The sequence below is a fragment of the Muscardinus avellanarius genome, assembly GCF_963383645.1.
Source record: "Muscardinus avellanarius genome assembly, chromosome: 2".
NCBI lineage: Eukaryota > Metazoa > Chordata > Mammalia > Rodentia > Gliridae > Muscardinus > Muscardinus avellanarius.
In genome coordinates this window covers 28,303,829-28,317,948 of record NC_137787.1, presented here as the reverse complement: position 1 = coordinate 28,317,948, position 14,120 = coordinate 28,303,829, and the positions used below count along the sequence as shown (strand labels likewise).

The 14,120-nt window shown below is 36.2% G+C and overlaps 1 protein-coding gene across 1 annotated transcript in view; it reads left to right on the top strand.

Annotated features, from left to right (window-relative positions):
* The window catches only part of CPS1 (carbamoyl-phosphate synthase 1), a gene marked incomplete at both ends in the record, with an annotated part of 122,675 nt that overhangs the window by 13,992 nt on the left and 94,563 nt on the right, over positions 1-14,120 (top strand). The window contains 4 exons of the mRNA XM_080689150.1: positions 3,323-3,432; positions 8,390-8,534; positions 9,801-9,890; positions 11,785-11,841. Coding sequence (XP_080545276.1) covers positions 3,323-3,432; positions 8,390-8,534; positions 9,801-9,890; positions 11,785-11,841 — 402 coding nt within the window. The remainder of the gene's footprint in view (positions 1-3,322; positions 3,433-8,389; positions 8,535-9,800; positions 9,891-11,784; positions 11,842-14,120) is intronic.

Here is a 14,120-nt window from a genome sequence, read left to right as displayed (position 1 = left end):
TCAGGGACTATTCCAGGCAGCAGTAAATGTCTCCTCAAATATATCTTTAGAAAAAGCAAAGCAAAGTAGAAAGCTAGTTCCATGGAGAGAGGAAGAAAAATGCCAAATAGAATTGTTGGAGCAGGCTAGCAAGTGTTGGATTTATGTTAATTTTTATCTTTATTTAAGATATTTGAATAGTGTCTAACCAAGAGGTTGAAAATGTTAGTTGAGAAGGAGACAGAGGAAACAGAAAGAAAATATAAATAAAGCTAATATTTCAGGCAGGCATGGCTCAAGGTAGGGCAGATAAACCGGTATTTAGAAAATAAATGAAATTTACAGTTCACATAAAAGTTTTTTTTAACTAAGTACAGTTGATTTAGGTTCTATCAAAGTTACATTAAATTTTTATTTGTGCAAGGTAGTCATACATTTTAATGGAATACAAGATGGTAGAGGCATACGTGCACACATCACTCTTTTAGCCCTCCCTCAATTCCCAGACCAATCCATTCCCCCTCCCTCCTTCACATATTTGGCTTAGTGATTGACTTTGATATGTTTGTGAATGTACATCAAAGTTACATATTATTTAAGAAAATGTTTCCTTCTTTTTTTCATTTTGTGAAATCATGTTGTTTACACATGACTTCCTCAAGAAAAATAATAATATTTCCAGTAGAAAACTTCTTTTGACAGTGAGTTTTCATTACTTGAACCAAAGGGTTCATCTAGTGAAACATTTCAGAGTTACTTGGGGAGTTTTTGCAATAAGCACTCCCCTGTTGAGACCTATCTCTATAGAATATATTATAATAATCTTCAGAAATGCACTGAGCTTTATAATTCTTACATTCTAAAATAACTAACCTCTGTCTTGCATTAAATTAGACAAAAGTAATTGACACAATAAAATATAGAGTTATTAGAAGTAGCATGCAAAGCTGCTGACTCTCTAGGTATTCTGGAAGCAGAATTCAAACATGTGGCTTAAGCTGATCTCTGCAAGAGAAGTCTTGTCATTACTCTTATTAAACTAAATTAATAATTGTGGTTTTCTGTGTCCTAAGTAAATCCAAAATACTTTTTTAAAAAAAATGTAATAGTCAGGAAGACGAGCCAAAACTAAAGTTAGTGTCAAACTTGCAATCTTAATATCGGTTCCAGGGCTGTAGATAAAACTTCACTTCAAAGATGACTTGGTCACTTAAGGACAAAATTTATTGGTTAACCCTGCCCATCACACACGCACTCACACACACACACACACACACACACACACACACACACTCACAAACATAAAATCTATAGTACAGAACTTTGTTCAGTATTATTTTGAACTTGAAATTCACATGTTATATATCTGATAATGACTAATATAATGAACTGTTGAGAGGGACATTTTAAACATGTTTTATTAATTTGATAGGAACCACTAAAGTAATTCTTTTTTTAAAAATATAATGGTGTGTAAGACACATCTAAGCAAGATTTAGGAACATAGTATATTGTTTGAAAGATAATCAAAATACTATTTATCACTGAAGAACAATCATTCTCTTGGGAAGAAACTCACATCTAAAAGAAGCATTTTATTTTTGCAGAGAAGATTATTACAGAAAAATAATAGCTGTTTCCATTTAACATTTGAAAAGCGGAGTGAATGTTAGAAGGATAAAGGACTGTAGAAACAAAGGCCTAGAAATCATTTACTGAGTACCTCTGTCTACTAAAGCTGCTGCTGCTGCTGCTGCTGCTGTGTGTGTGTGTGTGTGTGTGTGTGTGTGTGTGTGTGTGCATGCACACATATGTGTACATGTTGGAAGTGGAGGTAGGGTGGCAAGATATGAAAGGATTACTCATCATACTCCAGTCCTGAAACTGGAAGGAAGGTAGATAATTAGTTCATTTTGGTCTCGTATGACCTCAGTGAACCCTGCAGAAAAAATGGCACAATGATCCCATTTGCTTTGACAGTCAGTTCATGGCCAAACTGGTTCTATCCATATTCTTATCTATTCTGCTAAGCCCAGATTATTTAAAGCTAATCTCCAGTGTCATCTGAATTTATCCTTTAATATTGCTTAAATATTATATTGTTTTTAAAAGCCATGTTCCAATTAGTTTGTCCTATGAAGTTTCTTACAGAGTCTAGATTTTGCCTCTCAAGTTGTGGTTCAACACATCTCTCTCTCTCTCTCTCTTTTATAGAAATTGAGAGTTAGATTTAAGTTGTTTCAACAATAGACTTTAGAGTATTTACAAGGAGTGGATGATGTCTGCTTCTTACATAAGTTTCTCTAATTGTCTCTTTTCTTTGCTAAGAATTTTACAGAAGCTGGTTCAAAGATTAATATGGCAAAGTAATCAAATTCAGAATGCCTGTAGTCTAAAGAGGGAAGCAGACATGAATGTAATTAACTCTAATAAAAAGCAAAATACATTATGCTTTTAGAGGGTTCCACAGTGCTTGCGTTTGTATCAGTATTAATAGAGTGATAAAGCTTCAGCTTCTTCATGGACATAAAGCTGGTATAGAGGGGGCAGCCCTTGGGACAACTCCATCAAACACAAGAGCTCTGTGAACACAATTTGATAGATAATCTTCCAGATTCCTTCCAGCCCTAAACCTCAGAGCGAGGAGAAGCTGTATGCTACAATTCACAATGTTTTTGCAAACTCATGGACTTCCCTTAAAGCTATACTTGAGCAAATCTAGGGAATATTAAGGAGGAAAGATAGACCATAGCATTTCAGCTAAATTGAAGTATTTCTGGCTTGTCAATAACTCTACAAGTAGGCTTAGAAAAGGCAGTGTATTAACATGCTTCAGTACCTTTTTTTTGGCAAAACAAAACACCTGCTAGTGACAAAAGCCATGCACACATACACACACACACACACACACACACACACACACACATTTTTTTTTTTTTTTTTTGCGGTACTGGGGATGGAACCCAGGGGCATTCTACCTCCAAGCTACATCCCTGGTCCCTGGTTCCATTTTTTAGTCTTTATGTTTTTTGAAACAGGGTATCACTGAGTCGTAAAGGGCCTCACTAAGTAGTAGCTGAGGCTGTCTGTGAACTGTGATCCTCCGGTCTCCTTCTCCTGAATGCTGGGATTACAAGTGTGTGCCACCATGCCCGACAAAAGCCATATATTTGAAGAAAAGTGGCAAGTATTATTAGATGGGTAATTCCAAATGTGGGCAATATAGTTTTATTAAATATTACTATGCAATCATTTAATATGTTTATGTGTTTTGTTTTGGAATGTTTTTGGTTTGTGCTTTGTATTTTGTATTCTGCTAAGATTCATGCAACTGTTTCCTTAGGCCCAGACAGCACACATTGTCCTGGAAGATGGAACTAAGATGAAGGGTTATTCCTTTGGCCATCCATCCTCAGTTGCTGGTGAAGTGGTTTTTAATACTGGCCTGGGAGGGTGAGTAATGCTTTTATTCTGAGGCTTTATTCTTCCTCTATGTAGAGGAATAACTGGATGATCTTACTCCTGGTGGTAAATTGTAATCACTGTATCATCTCACTGTATATTGTCCTATAGTTGCATGTGCTTTATGCATAGCCTACTAGAGTCATCTCTGAAAAGAGAGATTGTGTTAGCAACTTTTGCATTACTGTGATTGAAATACTAACAACATCTACAAAGAGGAGGAAAAGTTTATTAGGCTCACAGTTTCAAAGGTTTAGTCCATAGTCAGCTGGCTCAAAAAGATGCTCTGTTCCTGGAGGAGGAGAAGGAGGAGGAGGAGGAAGAGGAGGAGAACGAAGAGGAGGAGGAAGAGGAGGAGGAAGTGGAGGAGGAGGAAGAGGAGGAGGAAGAGGAAAATAGGTATCAGGGAAAAATATAGTCCTCAGTGCCACACCCTCAGTGATCCACTTCCTCTAGGCCCACCAATCTATGGTTACCAACAAGTGGTCCAAATTATTAATCCATCAACTGGATTAATCCACAGACAAGGAAAAGGTTAGAGCCCTCATGATTCAGTTATTTCACCCCTTTAATATTGCTGCATTGCCAATATATGAGCTGTTATGGGGGACATTCCAGACCCAAACCATACAGGGGCAGACACAAACTTCCTGTCCCTCCCTATGAGAGAGAACGTGGACACTGGTGGCCACTGGGTGAAAAATAAAAATCAGTTCTGGAAATTTATATTGTGAGACCACAGGCAATGTGAGATTATTATCTGCTTTGGGAAGGAGAGATATGGATCTGATTAAGGTAAAAATTGGATCAGTGAAAAGAATGGGTACCACACTCTAGTGCCATTCTATTAGTAAAGTTAAGAAGCAGCTTTGCATATCTAGTATGAAATACTATAACCTTATTTAGAGATAAGATAGTCCTTGGGTATTTTAATAATTATCAATTGTAACCCAACTTATTTAAGATCAGTTAAGTAGTGTATGGCAATGAAGATAAGATTTGCTAAAGAAATCATGTAGCTGGACTTATCAAAGTTTTTTTTTTTTCTGGTGGTACTGGGGTTCCTGGAAGCCTTTCTACCTCCGGGCTACATTCCCAGACCTATTTTTTATATTTTTGTTTGGAAACAGGGTCTCTTAAGCTAGTGCGGCTGGCTTCGAACCTGCGCGATCCTCCTGTCTCTGCCTCCCAAGCGTGGGGGATTACAAGCGTGCGACACCACGCCCGGCAAGTTTTTGTTCTTTTAACCTGGGAACCAGGAGGCTGAAGTTTTGGTCTCAGTTCTAATGATAACTCATTGTATGATATTGAGACATTGCTTAATTTTTCTAAGTTCTGGTTTTCCTATTTAAAAAGTAGAGGAGCTAAGGGTAGTGGCACACATCTATAATCCTAGTACTTGGGAGACTGAGACAGGAGGACGATAGGTTCAAGACCAACCTAAGCAACTTAATGAGACTCTTAACAACCTAGTGAGACTCTGGTTTTTTTTTTTTTTAAACAAAACAAAACAAAACCAACCAAACAAACAGAACTTTTACAAAAGGGCTAGGGGTATAGCTTGGAGGTAGAATGTGTCTGGACTCAATTCTATCCCCTTTTCCCCTACAGTACAGTATGGGGGGGGGCTGGATTAGATAGTGTTTTATAGCTAGGGATTAGAACATTATGAATCTTAAAAGTATGAGTAGATTGTTTAAAGAGGTCTCCATTAGAGATTCAACTAGTAACCTTCTTTGATATTTGGTGAGTTTTTAAAGGAAAATTCAAGTTAGCTTTTTTTTTTTTTTTTTTTTTTTTTGGTGGTACTGGGGTTCCTGGAAGCCCTTCTACCTCCGGGCTGCACTCCCAGACCTATTTTTACATTTTTATTTGGAAACAGGGTTTCCTAAGCCAGCGCGCGCGGCTGGCTTCGAACCTGCGCGGTCCTCCTGTCTCTGCCTCCCAAGCGCGGGGATTATAAGCATGCGCCACCACGCCCGGTCCTCAAGTTAGCCTTTTTTTTTTTTTTTTTAGAAAACACTAATGCATTTATTTACATAAAGATAAAGGACTTAATATGAAGCAGTTTATATCTGCCTTTTATTTGTAAATATGAAATCAATTTGATCTTTTCCAATTTTGAACCCTTTTTGTTCCTGAAAACAGCTTGCAGACATTTTAAGTTATATATCTGCAGCAGCAAAAAAGAATATCAATGAGACTGAGCTACCCGGAGGTAGAAGGGCTTCCAGGAACCCCAGTACCACAAAAATTAAATAAATAAATAAATAAGTTAGCTTTTTAAAGACAAAGTATTAACTGATACTGAAGGTATTGATTGACTCAACTGATATTCCGTTATTAATGTACATTCTTTTCTAACTCTTGCCTCTCTGTGTGAAATGAAGAATATTAGATGGTTTTTAAAGCAGTTCCACTGGTGAGAACATTAAATTACAGTGTATGAAACCTGTTTGCAAAGTTTTGCTTCACCAGGCAATTATTTAAGGTTTTCGACAGCACTAATTACTAGCTGTGTTAATATACCTGCCAACAAACAACTGTTTAATATAGATCAGAATGATGGAGGGCACTAGAGTTTTCTTCTCAGTGATAGATTACTGGTAATAAATCTTGTCACATCACAAAAGTCAAACAGGGCCTGATGGATTAATTTGCTTCTAACACTGCAGTTCTCTTGGAACAGGTTGTATTTATTCACTTACTGGGGAGTACTATAAGCATACATTTAAAGGGAATGGTCAGTACATTTGTGGAAAGAAAGAAAGGGAAGTAAAAATATCAAAGATTTTTTTTTTGATGTTGGCATCTATTTACAAGGTTAGTCTTTAGACCCTGTTTTCCATTGAGAAAAGCATTTTCCATTCATTACCTGTCTCAGTAAGGTGGTTGATAATTAGAAGTTATTTTTTTCATCTTTAAGAAATGCGTTTATAGTGTGTATAAGTCTTGCTTAAAAATGATCAACTCCTGACAGGTGAGAGGCATCTTAACAATTTAGTTGATGGAGGCTGTGGATAAATACCTCTGCATTTGAGTCACCCCAGGGATTTTGGAACTGAAAGACAGCGTTCTGTTGACAAAGTTCTGGTAGGAGTTGGTCTGGATGGGAGTGAAGAATTTATGTTGACTACTGCCTGAGCTGAATTTTATTAGTTTCAAGGTTGTCGATTCTGTTCCCCTCAGCACCTAAATTCACTTTCAGCAGTAATCCAAAAGAAAGATTTAGTTTAACTCAGTCTGTAGGAAGAGAAAATGTAAGCGGGCAGAAAAGAAACTCAGTTGCAGTGTATCCCAGTGTATGGAATAGGTGTAGGTAGCTCCTAGTATTTATGAGAATAATGCTTCTTATTCATAGTATTTTATAAATATATATTAAGAGTACTTCATAAATATATACATGTTAAGAATATATAGATATTATATAGAACACATATATCCTCCTCAATTTAAAAATATAGTCCTCCTGCATCTATCACTAATTTTATTTTAGTTTTTTAAAATAGTTGCGGGAATCTTTTTTTTTTTTTTTCTTCAGTACTAGGGATTGAACCCAGAGACAATTTACTTCTGAGTTACACTCCCAGAACTCTTTTTTTTGAAATTTTTTTGTTTTGAAACAGGTTCTCCCTAGGTTTCTGACAGTCTCTTTATGTTGCTGAGGCTGTCCTTGAACCTGTGATTTTCCTGTCTCAGCTTCCTAGGTACTAGGATCATAGTCTAGTAGAATCCTTCAGTTTCAGTCAGATGTGCTTCAGGTTGAGATTTGAAAGATTGACATTTTCTAAGTTAATATTAGCTTCCACATTTGTATATTTCCTTATAAAAATAAAGTGTGTGTGTGTATGTGTGTGTGTGTGTGTGTGTGTGTGTGTGTGTGTGTCTGTGTGTGTAAGGGCATGATGTAAGGCGCACTGAGGATTGAACCCAGGGGCATTCTACCTCCATGCTATAGCCTCAGCCCTTTATTACTTCTTATTTTGAAACAGTCTCACTGAATGACAGAGGACCTCACTAAGTAGCTGAGGCTGGCCACAAACCTGTGATCTTCCTGTTTCAGCTTCCCAGGTACTGAGATTAAAAGCATGTGCCACCATGCCTGGCTAAAACTAATGTATGTATGTATGTATGTATGTATGTATGTATATTTGGTGGTACTGGGGTTCCTGGAAATCCTTCTACCTCCAGGCTACACTCCCAGACACCTACTTTTTATATTTTTATTTGGAAACAGGGTCTCTTAAGCCAGCGAGGCTGGCTTCAAACCTGCACGATCCTCCTGTCTCTGCCTCCCAAGCATGGGGATTACAAGTGTGTGCCACCACGCCTGGCACTAAAACTAAAATATTTTTTAAATTAACCTCTTATGAGTTATTCTTTCATATAAATTAACTCACTAATCTTAAATGCTTACTGAGTTTTAATAAATATACACGCCCATGCAACTATCACTGACATAATTAAGATACTCTTCACTATTCTAAAAGTATCAAAAAACACTTTTTCATTTTTGATGGTTAATATCTCGATGAAACTGCCAGACCTCAGTAGTAAATACCAGTGTGGACTCACTAATATGTGATAGGCTATAGGAATCTTCAGAATATCTGCAAACTTTACATAGGGCAGTAATTTTTTAAAAACTAAAGTGCTAAGAAAGATTTTCTCAAGGATTTTAAACATTTTTAAAAATATAATTAAATTTTATATGAATATATGTCACAGTACTTAAAAGTCAGGCTTTCTTTTCATATAGTTTTATCATGGATTAATTTTGATATTTTGTCAACAATTTCTTAGGTTACTTAAACTCTAGAAATAGACCTGTAGGATTTTAACTTCACATTCTTCTTTCGTTTTTAAAGATTCAGTAATTTAGAGGATGCATGTATGTTATGATTTTGAAGTTATGGATATTTTTATTGATAACTTTTTATTTGCCCAGGTACCCGGAAGCTCTTACTGACCCCGCCTACAAGGGACAGATTCTCACAATGGTCAACCCTATCATTGGGAATGGTGGAGCCCCAGATACCACTGCACGGGATGAAATGGGACTCAGCAAATATTTAGAGTCTGATGGAATCAAGGTAGTACCAGTGGCAACTACTTAAACAGTTTCATTTTGAGGGAGGATAGTTGGTATATTTTAAAAAATCTAAGATGGGCAAAGTTTCTTCCTTAAATTATAACACAAATTCATGTATTCAACCTGATTCCTAAATATATGAGAATTTACCTCTTATATCAAACTTGATATTATTTTGAGTTTCATTCTTTAGGGCACTTTAGATTTCATGTTTTAGATGAAATTTTGCTTAATTTAGAAAAGTGTTAAAAGTGCAAATAACAACTATGCTATGAAAATTGACGAAGATTCATCATTTAAGAGGAGCTTGATAACCAACTCTCTCTCAGTTATTTGCCTTTAATCTTATACTCTGTAGGGGATGCATAAAAATATTTTCTATGCCAGACTGAAAATAAACATTAAAATTGCCTACTGAAGGAAATTTGAATATTTTTAGAGAATATAGATCATATAAACAACTCAAAAATTTACATTACAAATTCACCACTCTATTTTGGAATGGGTTGGATTTGTCATTTGGTTTAGCTCTCATTATTTTTCATATTTTTCAAAATGTCTGTCTAAATGAAGATTAAGAAAATTATTACAGTCTTTATGTGCATTAACAAGAAATGATGAAGTAATAACGAGTAAGATTACTGCAGTAGGGGAAAAAGCACCGCATACTCTGAAGGGAGAATAAATTAGTTTCAGGATTCGCAAGCTAGGTCAACCTTCTCCCCTACACAATAATTAAGGAGACAAATAATGCTGAGATTAGCCGGACAATGAAAATAAAGGGTCATATGTTTTCTTTTATATGTGGAAGCTAGGGAGAAATTGGGATACAAGAGGGACTCCAGATAAAGGAGGAGAAATCCCTGTGGAGTAATGGAGGGGATTAAGGGAAGGGAGTGGGGGAGAAGGGAGATTTGAGGAAGGCAACACTTCAAGTAATGCTATGTGCATATATGAAATTATCAATGCCAACCTCAATTTCATGATTGGGGAGGGGAGGGATATTGGCTCCATGGGAAAGCTCACCAAGTACTGCATGCCTGTATGTCCCTATCCTGTTGAACTTCATTATGATGTGTGATTACCGTGCACCAAGAGATATTAAAAACAGACAAAACCCCAATTTATTTTAAAGCAAAGTGTTGCTCACCCATTTTTCTTCATGTCTTCATATTCTGTCTTATCAGCAGAAATAAAGCTCTATGAATCACAAGAGTTGGTCATTATTCTATGATCATACCTTTATAATGACTTCCCATCTCTCTAGGTTGCAGGTTTGCTGGTGCTGAGTTACAGTAATGACTACAACCACTGGCTGGCTACCAAAAGTCTAGCACAGTGGCTACAGGAAGAAAAGGTGAGAAGCTGATACGGCCTGAGCCTCACCTGTGGATGGCTGGTGGGTCTAGGGAAGGTTTGGAAAGTACATATAGAATCAAAGGGTCAAAGAGATGAGGAGGTTTGTAATGTTCGGGATCTTTCTATTTTAGAGAACTCTTTTTTTTTTTTTTCTATGCATCATCTAAACTATCTGGACTTTTCAACTAAACATGGAGGATCACATATTTTCAGTTTCCCCACTAGATGGCACTCACACATGCTTCGTAGCATTTCTTCTGTGGAAAAGGGGCAGGGAGATTTTTGGAATTAGATTCTAAGTCTCCTAAATCCTTCCTACCCTTGTATCCAGGATATAGCTATGCAGATTGCTTCATGTGTTCTCAGACTAGCTCTACGGGTTAGCTGCCTGTGCGGATCATGAGGTCATTCCATACAATACTTTTGTCATCCTTAATTCTACTAAGTATAAACAGATCCCATTAAGTATCTTTGGGCTTAAACATTATGACATATAACTGGATATAATCTCATTTGAAGTAATATAAGCAAAAAGTTAAAAAAATCTTACATTATACTTTACATACTTTAAATATTAATTTCTATTCAAATAAGAGGATTTACCTCCTTGGAAAGTTAGAAGTATTTGTATTTAATGGACTTGCCAATATGTAGCTTTATCGCTAGTATCACTGTAGCTGCTTTTTGTTTAACTCTGCTGGGCCAGTAATTGATAGAATATTAAAAAGATTTGCTTCTCCAATGGGTGTATTTCTATTGGGGTTAAATGTTGCCTCTTTCTGAGAAACCCTAAAATCTTGATCTATAAGATCTTATTCTTAAACTTTATAAGGAAGAGGAGAGCATCTATCACATTCTGGGCATACTGTTTTCTTCTCAACCATTTTCTGAGTTTATTTTTATTACTCAACTAATTTCTATAATCATTCAGGAGATCCTCTCTTTTTCAGGTGTTTGCTTTGTGTTATCCAGGATGCCTGGTTTTAGAACTTCCCTAGGTCAGAACTAATACTTTTAGCATAAGCTCAACCCAGGGTTTGTTAGTATTTTAAAGTTTTTCTAATCTTCTTCCATGATCACAAATACATAAAGTAGCAAAGGGTGGAAGGTAATAATTAGTTCCCCCTTCTGTTATTAGATGAGGACCAACACCTTGTTTAAATATCTCTTAGATAATTGGTAGAAGAAGTGAAGTTGGAACCTGTTTTTCTGATTTCTGCTTCACTGGATTTTCATAATATATACTACATCTGTCTTTATCCAATCTAGGCAAAGAAACTAAAATCCATGTGGGTCTTGCCTGAGTGACTGATAGGATAGCCCGTGTTGGTGAAGCCTGACATCTCAACAGAGCCCTTTCTTCATAGAAACATTTCTTGAGTACTCACTGTGTGTCAGGAATATTTGGCTAAAAAACATAGATTTGTATATTATTGCTTATAAAGCTTACTGATTCCATTATTTCAAAATGCATGTTTTTAAAATATATTTTTATATGTGTTCTAAGTACAAAAACCATATATTTTAAGTAAATATATGTGGATACATACCCACATATGCCATTATTTCAAAATAGATAAGTATATACATTTATATAATATTACTTCTTTACCATCCTGAGTTAAATACAACAGAATGGTAGCCAAAGATCAATGTTCAGAATTTCTCATTTCTTATTCTGAGGAAGGCCTGGGGATTATGAGTCCCATGCCCAACTGGAACAGCCACTTACTGTGTTCTGACAACACAGTCACCCTGGGTCAGAGAAAAGAAGGAGCAGGGAAATTATTTACTGCTCAAGAAGATAAATGAGGCTAAGTTTATAACTTGAAAACAAGTGCTGGGTCTAATTTTCTCCAATTTCATTGTCACTGTGATTTTTTTTCTCATAGGTCCCTGCAATTTATGGAGTGGATACAAGAATGCTGACGAAAATAATTCGAGATAAGGTATGATCATCATCTTTAGCCGAATCTTTGTTTCTTCACGTATCTTTACACCAGTGCCCAAGTGACCCATTAATATGTAGAGGAACAGATCTGGCCAACTTCTGCTATTTGGATATTGGTCATTTTGCTTTGGCATTTCTGAGGTAATCTTTTTTAAGACTGAATACTTGATTGGTATGTTTGTAACTGAATAAACTTGAGATTTAGTCACTGGCAGGAGCTTATTGAGTGCCCACTAAGTGTTGATTGAACCAAGCCAAGCATTTAAATTCAGTTCAGGTGACAGGATTTTAGTAAAACAAGTGGAGAGGGCAACTATGGGTGTAGCGATTTTGCCTAAATGGAGTACCTACACGCTAAAGAATGCAAATCAGAAAGTGCACTGCACTGGTGCTGTTACTTACTTAGTTCTTTTGGAAGAATAATCTGTGAGATTGGTGAGTTTTATTTCCTGGGTATGCCAAAGGAGCCCTGCATGGATTACTTGAATCGTGGGGTCATTCTTGAGACTGTATTAATGATCAAGGTGACAAAAGTAAAAGTTGTTATTTGCTTTCTTACCTGATGTCATATCACAACACCAGCTCTTCCTCTGAGAATGTCTCATCAGCATCTGCTTGTTTCTTTTTGCTATAAGAGGTTGACACTATTTTTTTTTTCTCTACCTGGATCCTTCGTATTCCAAATCAGAAAGAAACATCCCCTCAGTAATGTTAACTAAATTCCCCAAATATGACCAGAGTTTTCTCAATGAATGTTGTATAAAAAATAAAAATATAAGGCTAAGTTTATAACTTGAAAACAATATGTAGTTTAACATATGTATAAGACAATATATAATTTAATAGTACATATGTGAAACTAATTCTTCAAGACAGTCTGCTGTGGATTCTTTGTAGGTATATGAAATAACTGAGTCCTCTGTGTCTCTGGGTTCTGCATCCATGGATTCAACAAACACCCTGGAAACAAATGGCTGTATTGAACGTGTACAGACCATTTCTTTTGTTATCATTCCCTAAACAACACAATATTGGAGCTATTTACATAGAACTTATATACTATTAGATATTACAAGTGATCTAAAGATGATTTAAAGTATGTAATGGGATGTACATAGGTCATATGTAGGTACTGTCATTTCATATGGGGCTTGAGCATCTGTGAACTTTGGTATCTGAGTATCCTGGTACCAATCCCCTGCAGACACCAGAAGACAACTGTATGTTGACAAGGCTCTCTATAAACAGAAAGAACAGCATTGAACACAGCTATACCCATGACCAGAAGGAAGACAGAGTTTATGCAGTTATTCTATTATTTTTTTCTAATAAAAATATAATTAATCTTTATTATGTATCACTCATGCTTTTATAATCATTAGTTACTTGTACTTTTTACTACTTTAAGTTGGATAATAATTCTCTTTGAGCATGATAAATTATTTACTTCAATTTCTTAAGCCAAAAGTAATGATGATTTAAATTAATAAATGCCATACTCTTGACATAAGTACTTTCACCTATTAATTTTTTTTTTTGCAATACTGGGGATGGAACCCATTGGCATTCTACCTTTGAGCTACACCCCCAAACCTGTTTTTTATTTTTTAAATTTTTTATTGGTGCAATGTAGTCATATATCTTAATGGGATAAAAGACCTGTGTAGACATATATGCACACATCACCCAATTAGCCCTTACCCATTCCCCAACCCATTCCCTCCCTTTCCCTCCTTCCCATGCTTGGGTTAGTGGTTGACTTTGATATGTTTGTTTTAAGTACATTGTGTGCTTTAGAGAGTTTCCTCCTTTCCCCCTCCTATCCCATCAGTTAGGTCGCCTTATTTGCTCCTCTATAGGATCTCCTCTTCATCTAGAGTTCCTCCTGTTATCCATTTCTCCTTAGCTTTTGCATATTAGAGAAAGCATTTAATTACTTCTTTTTTGACTGACTAATCTCCCTTAGCATAATATCCTCCAGCTTACTTCTGATTTTATTACCTCCTCCATGATTTTTCTGGGCATAGACATCAGCAAGATTATATACTCCAAGTAAATCCTTATGTTTACTTCGCTTAATAATGCATGGGAATAATAAACAATGACGAGGCTTCTAGAATGAGAAGGGAATAAAATTGGAGAATTTAATTCAGTCTGCAGGATTGGCAGGTTGAATAGAAAAAGTCAGCCCTATGGATGTGGGAAAACTCTTAATGAGACCACATTGTATCTTTTGTGTGATGTGCAAGGTTAGGATGAACGCTCCTTCTATCCTGG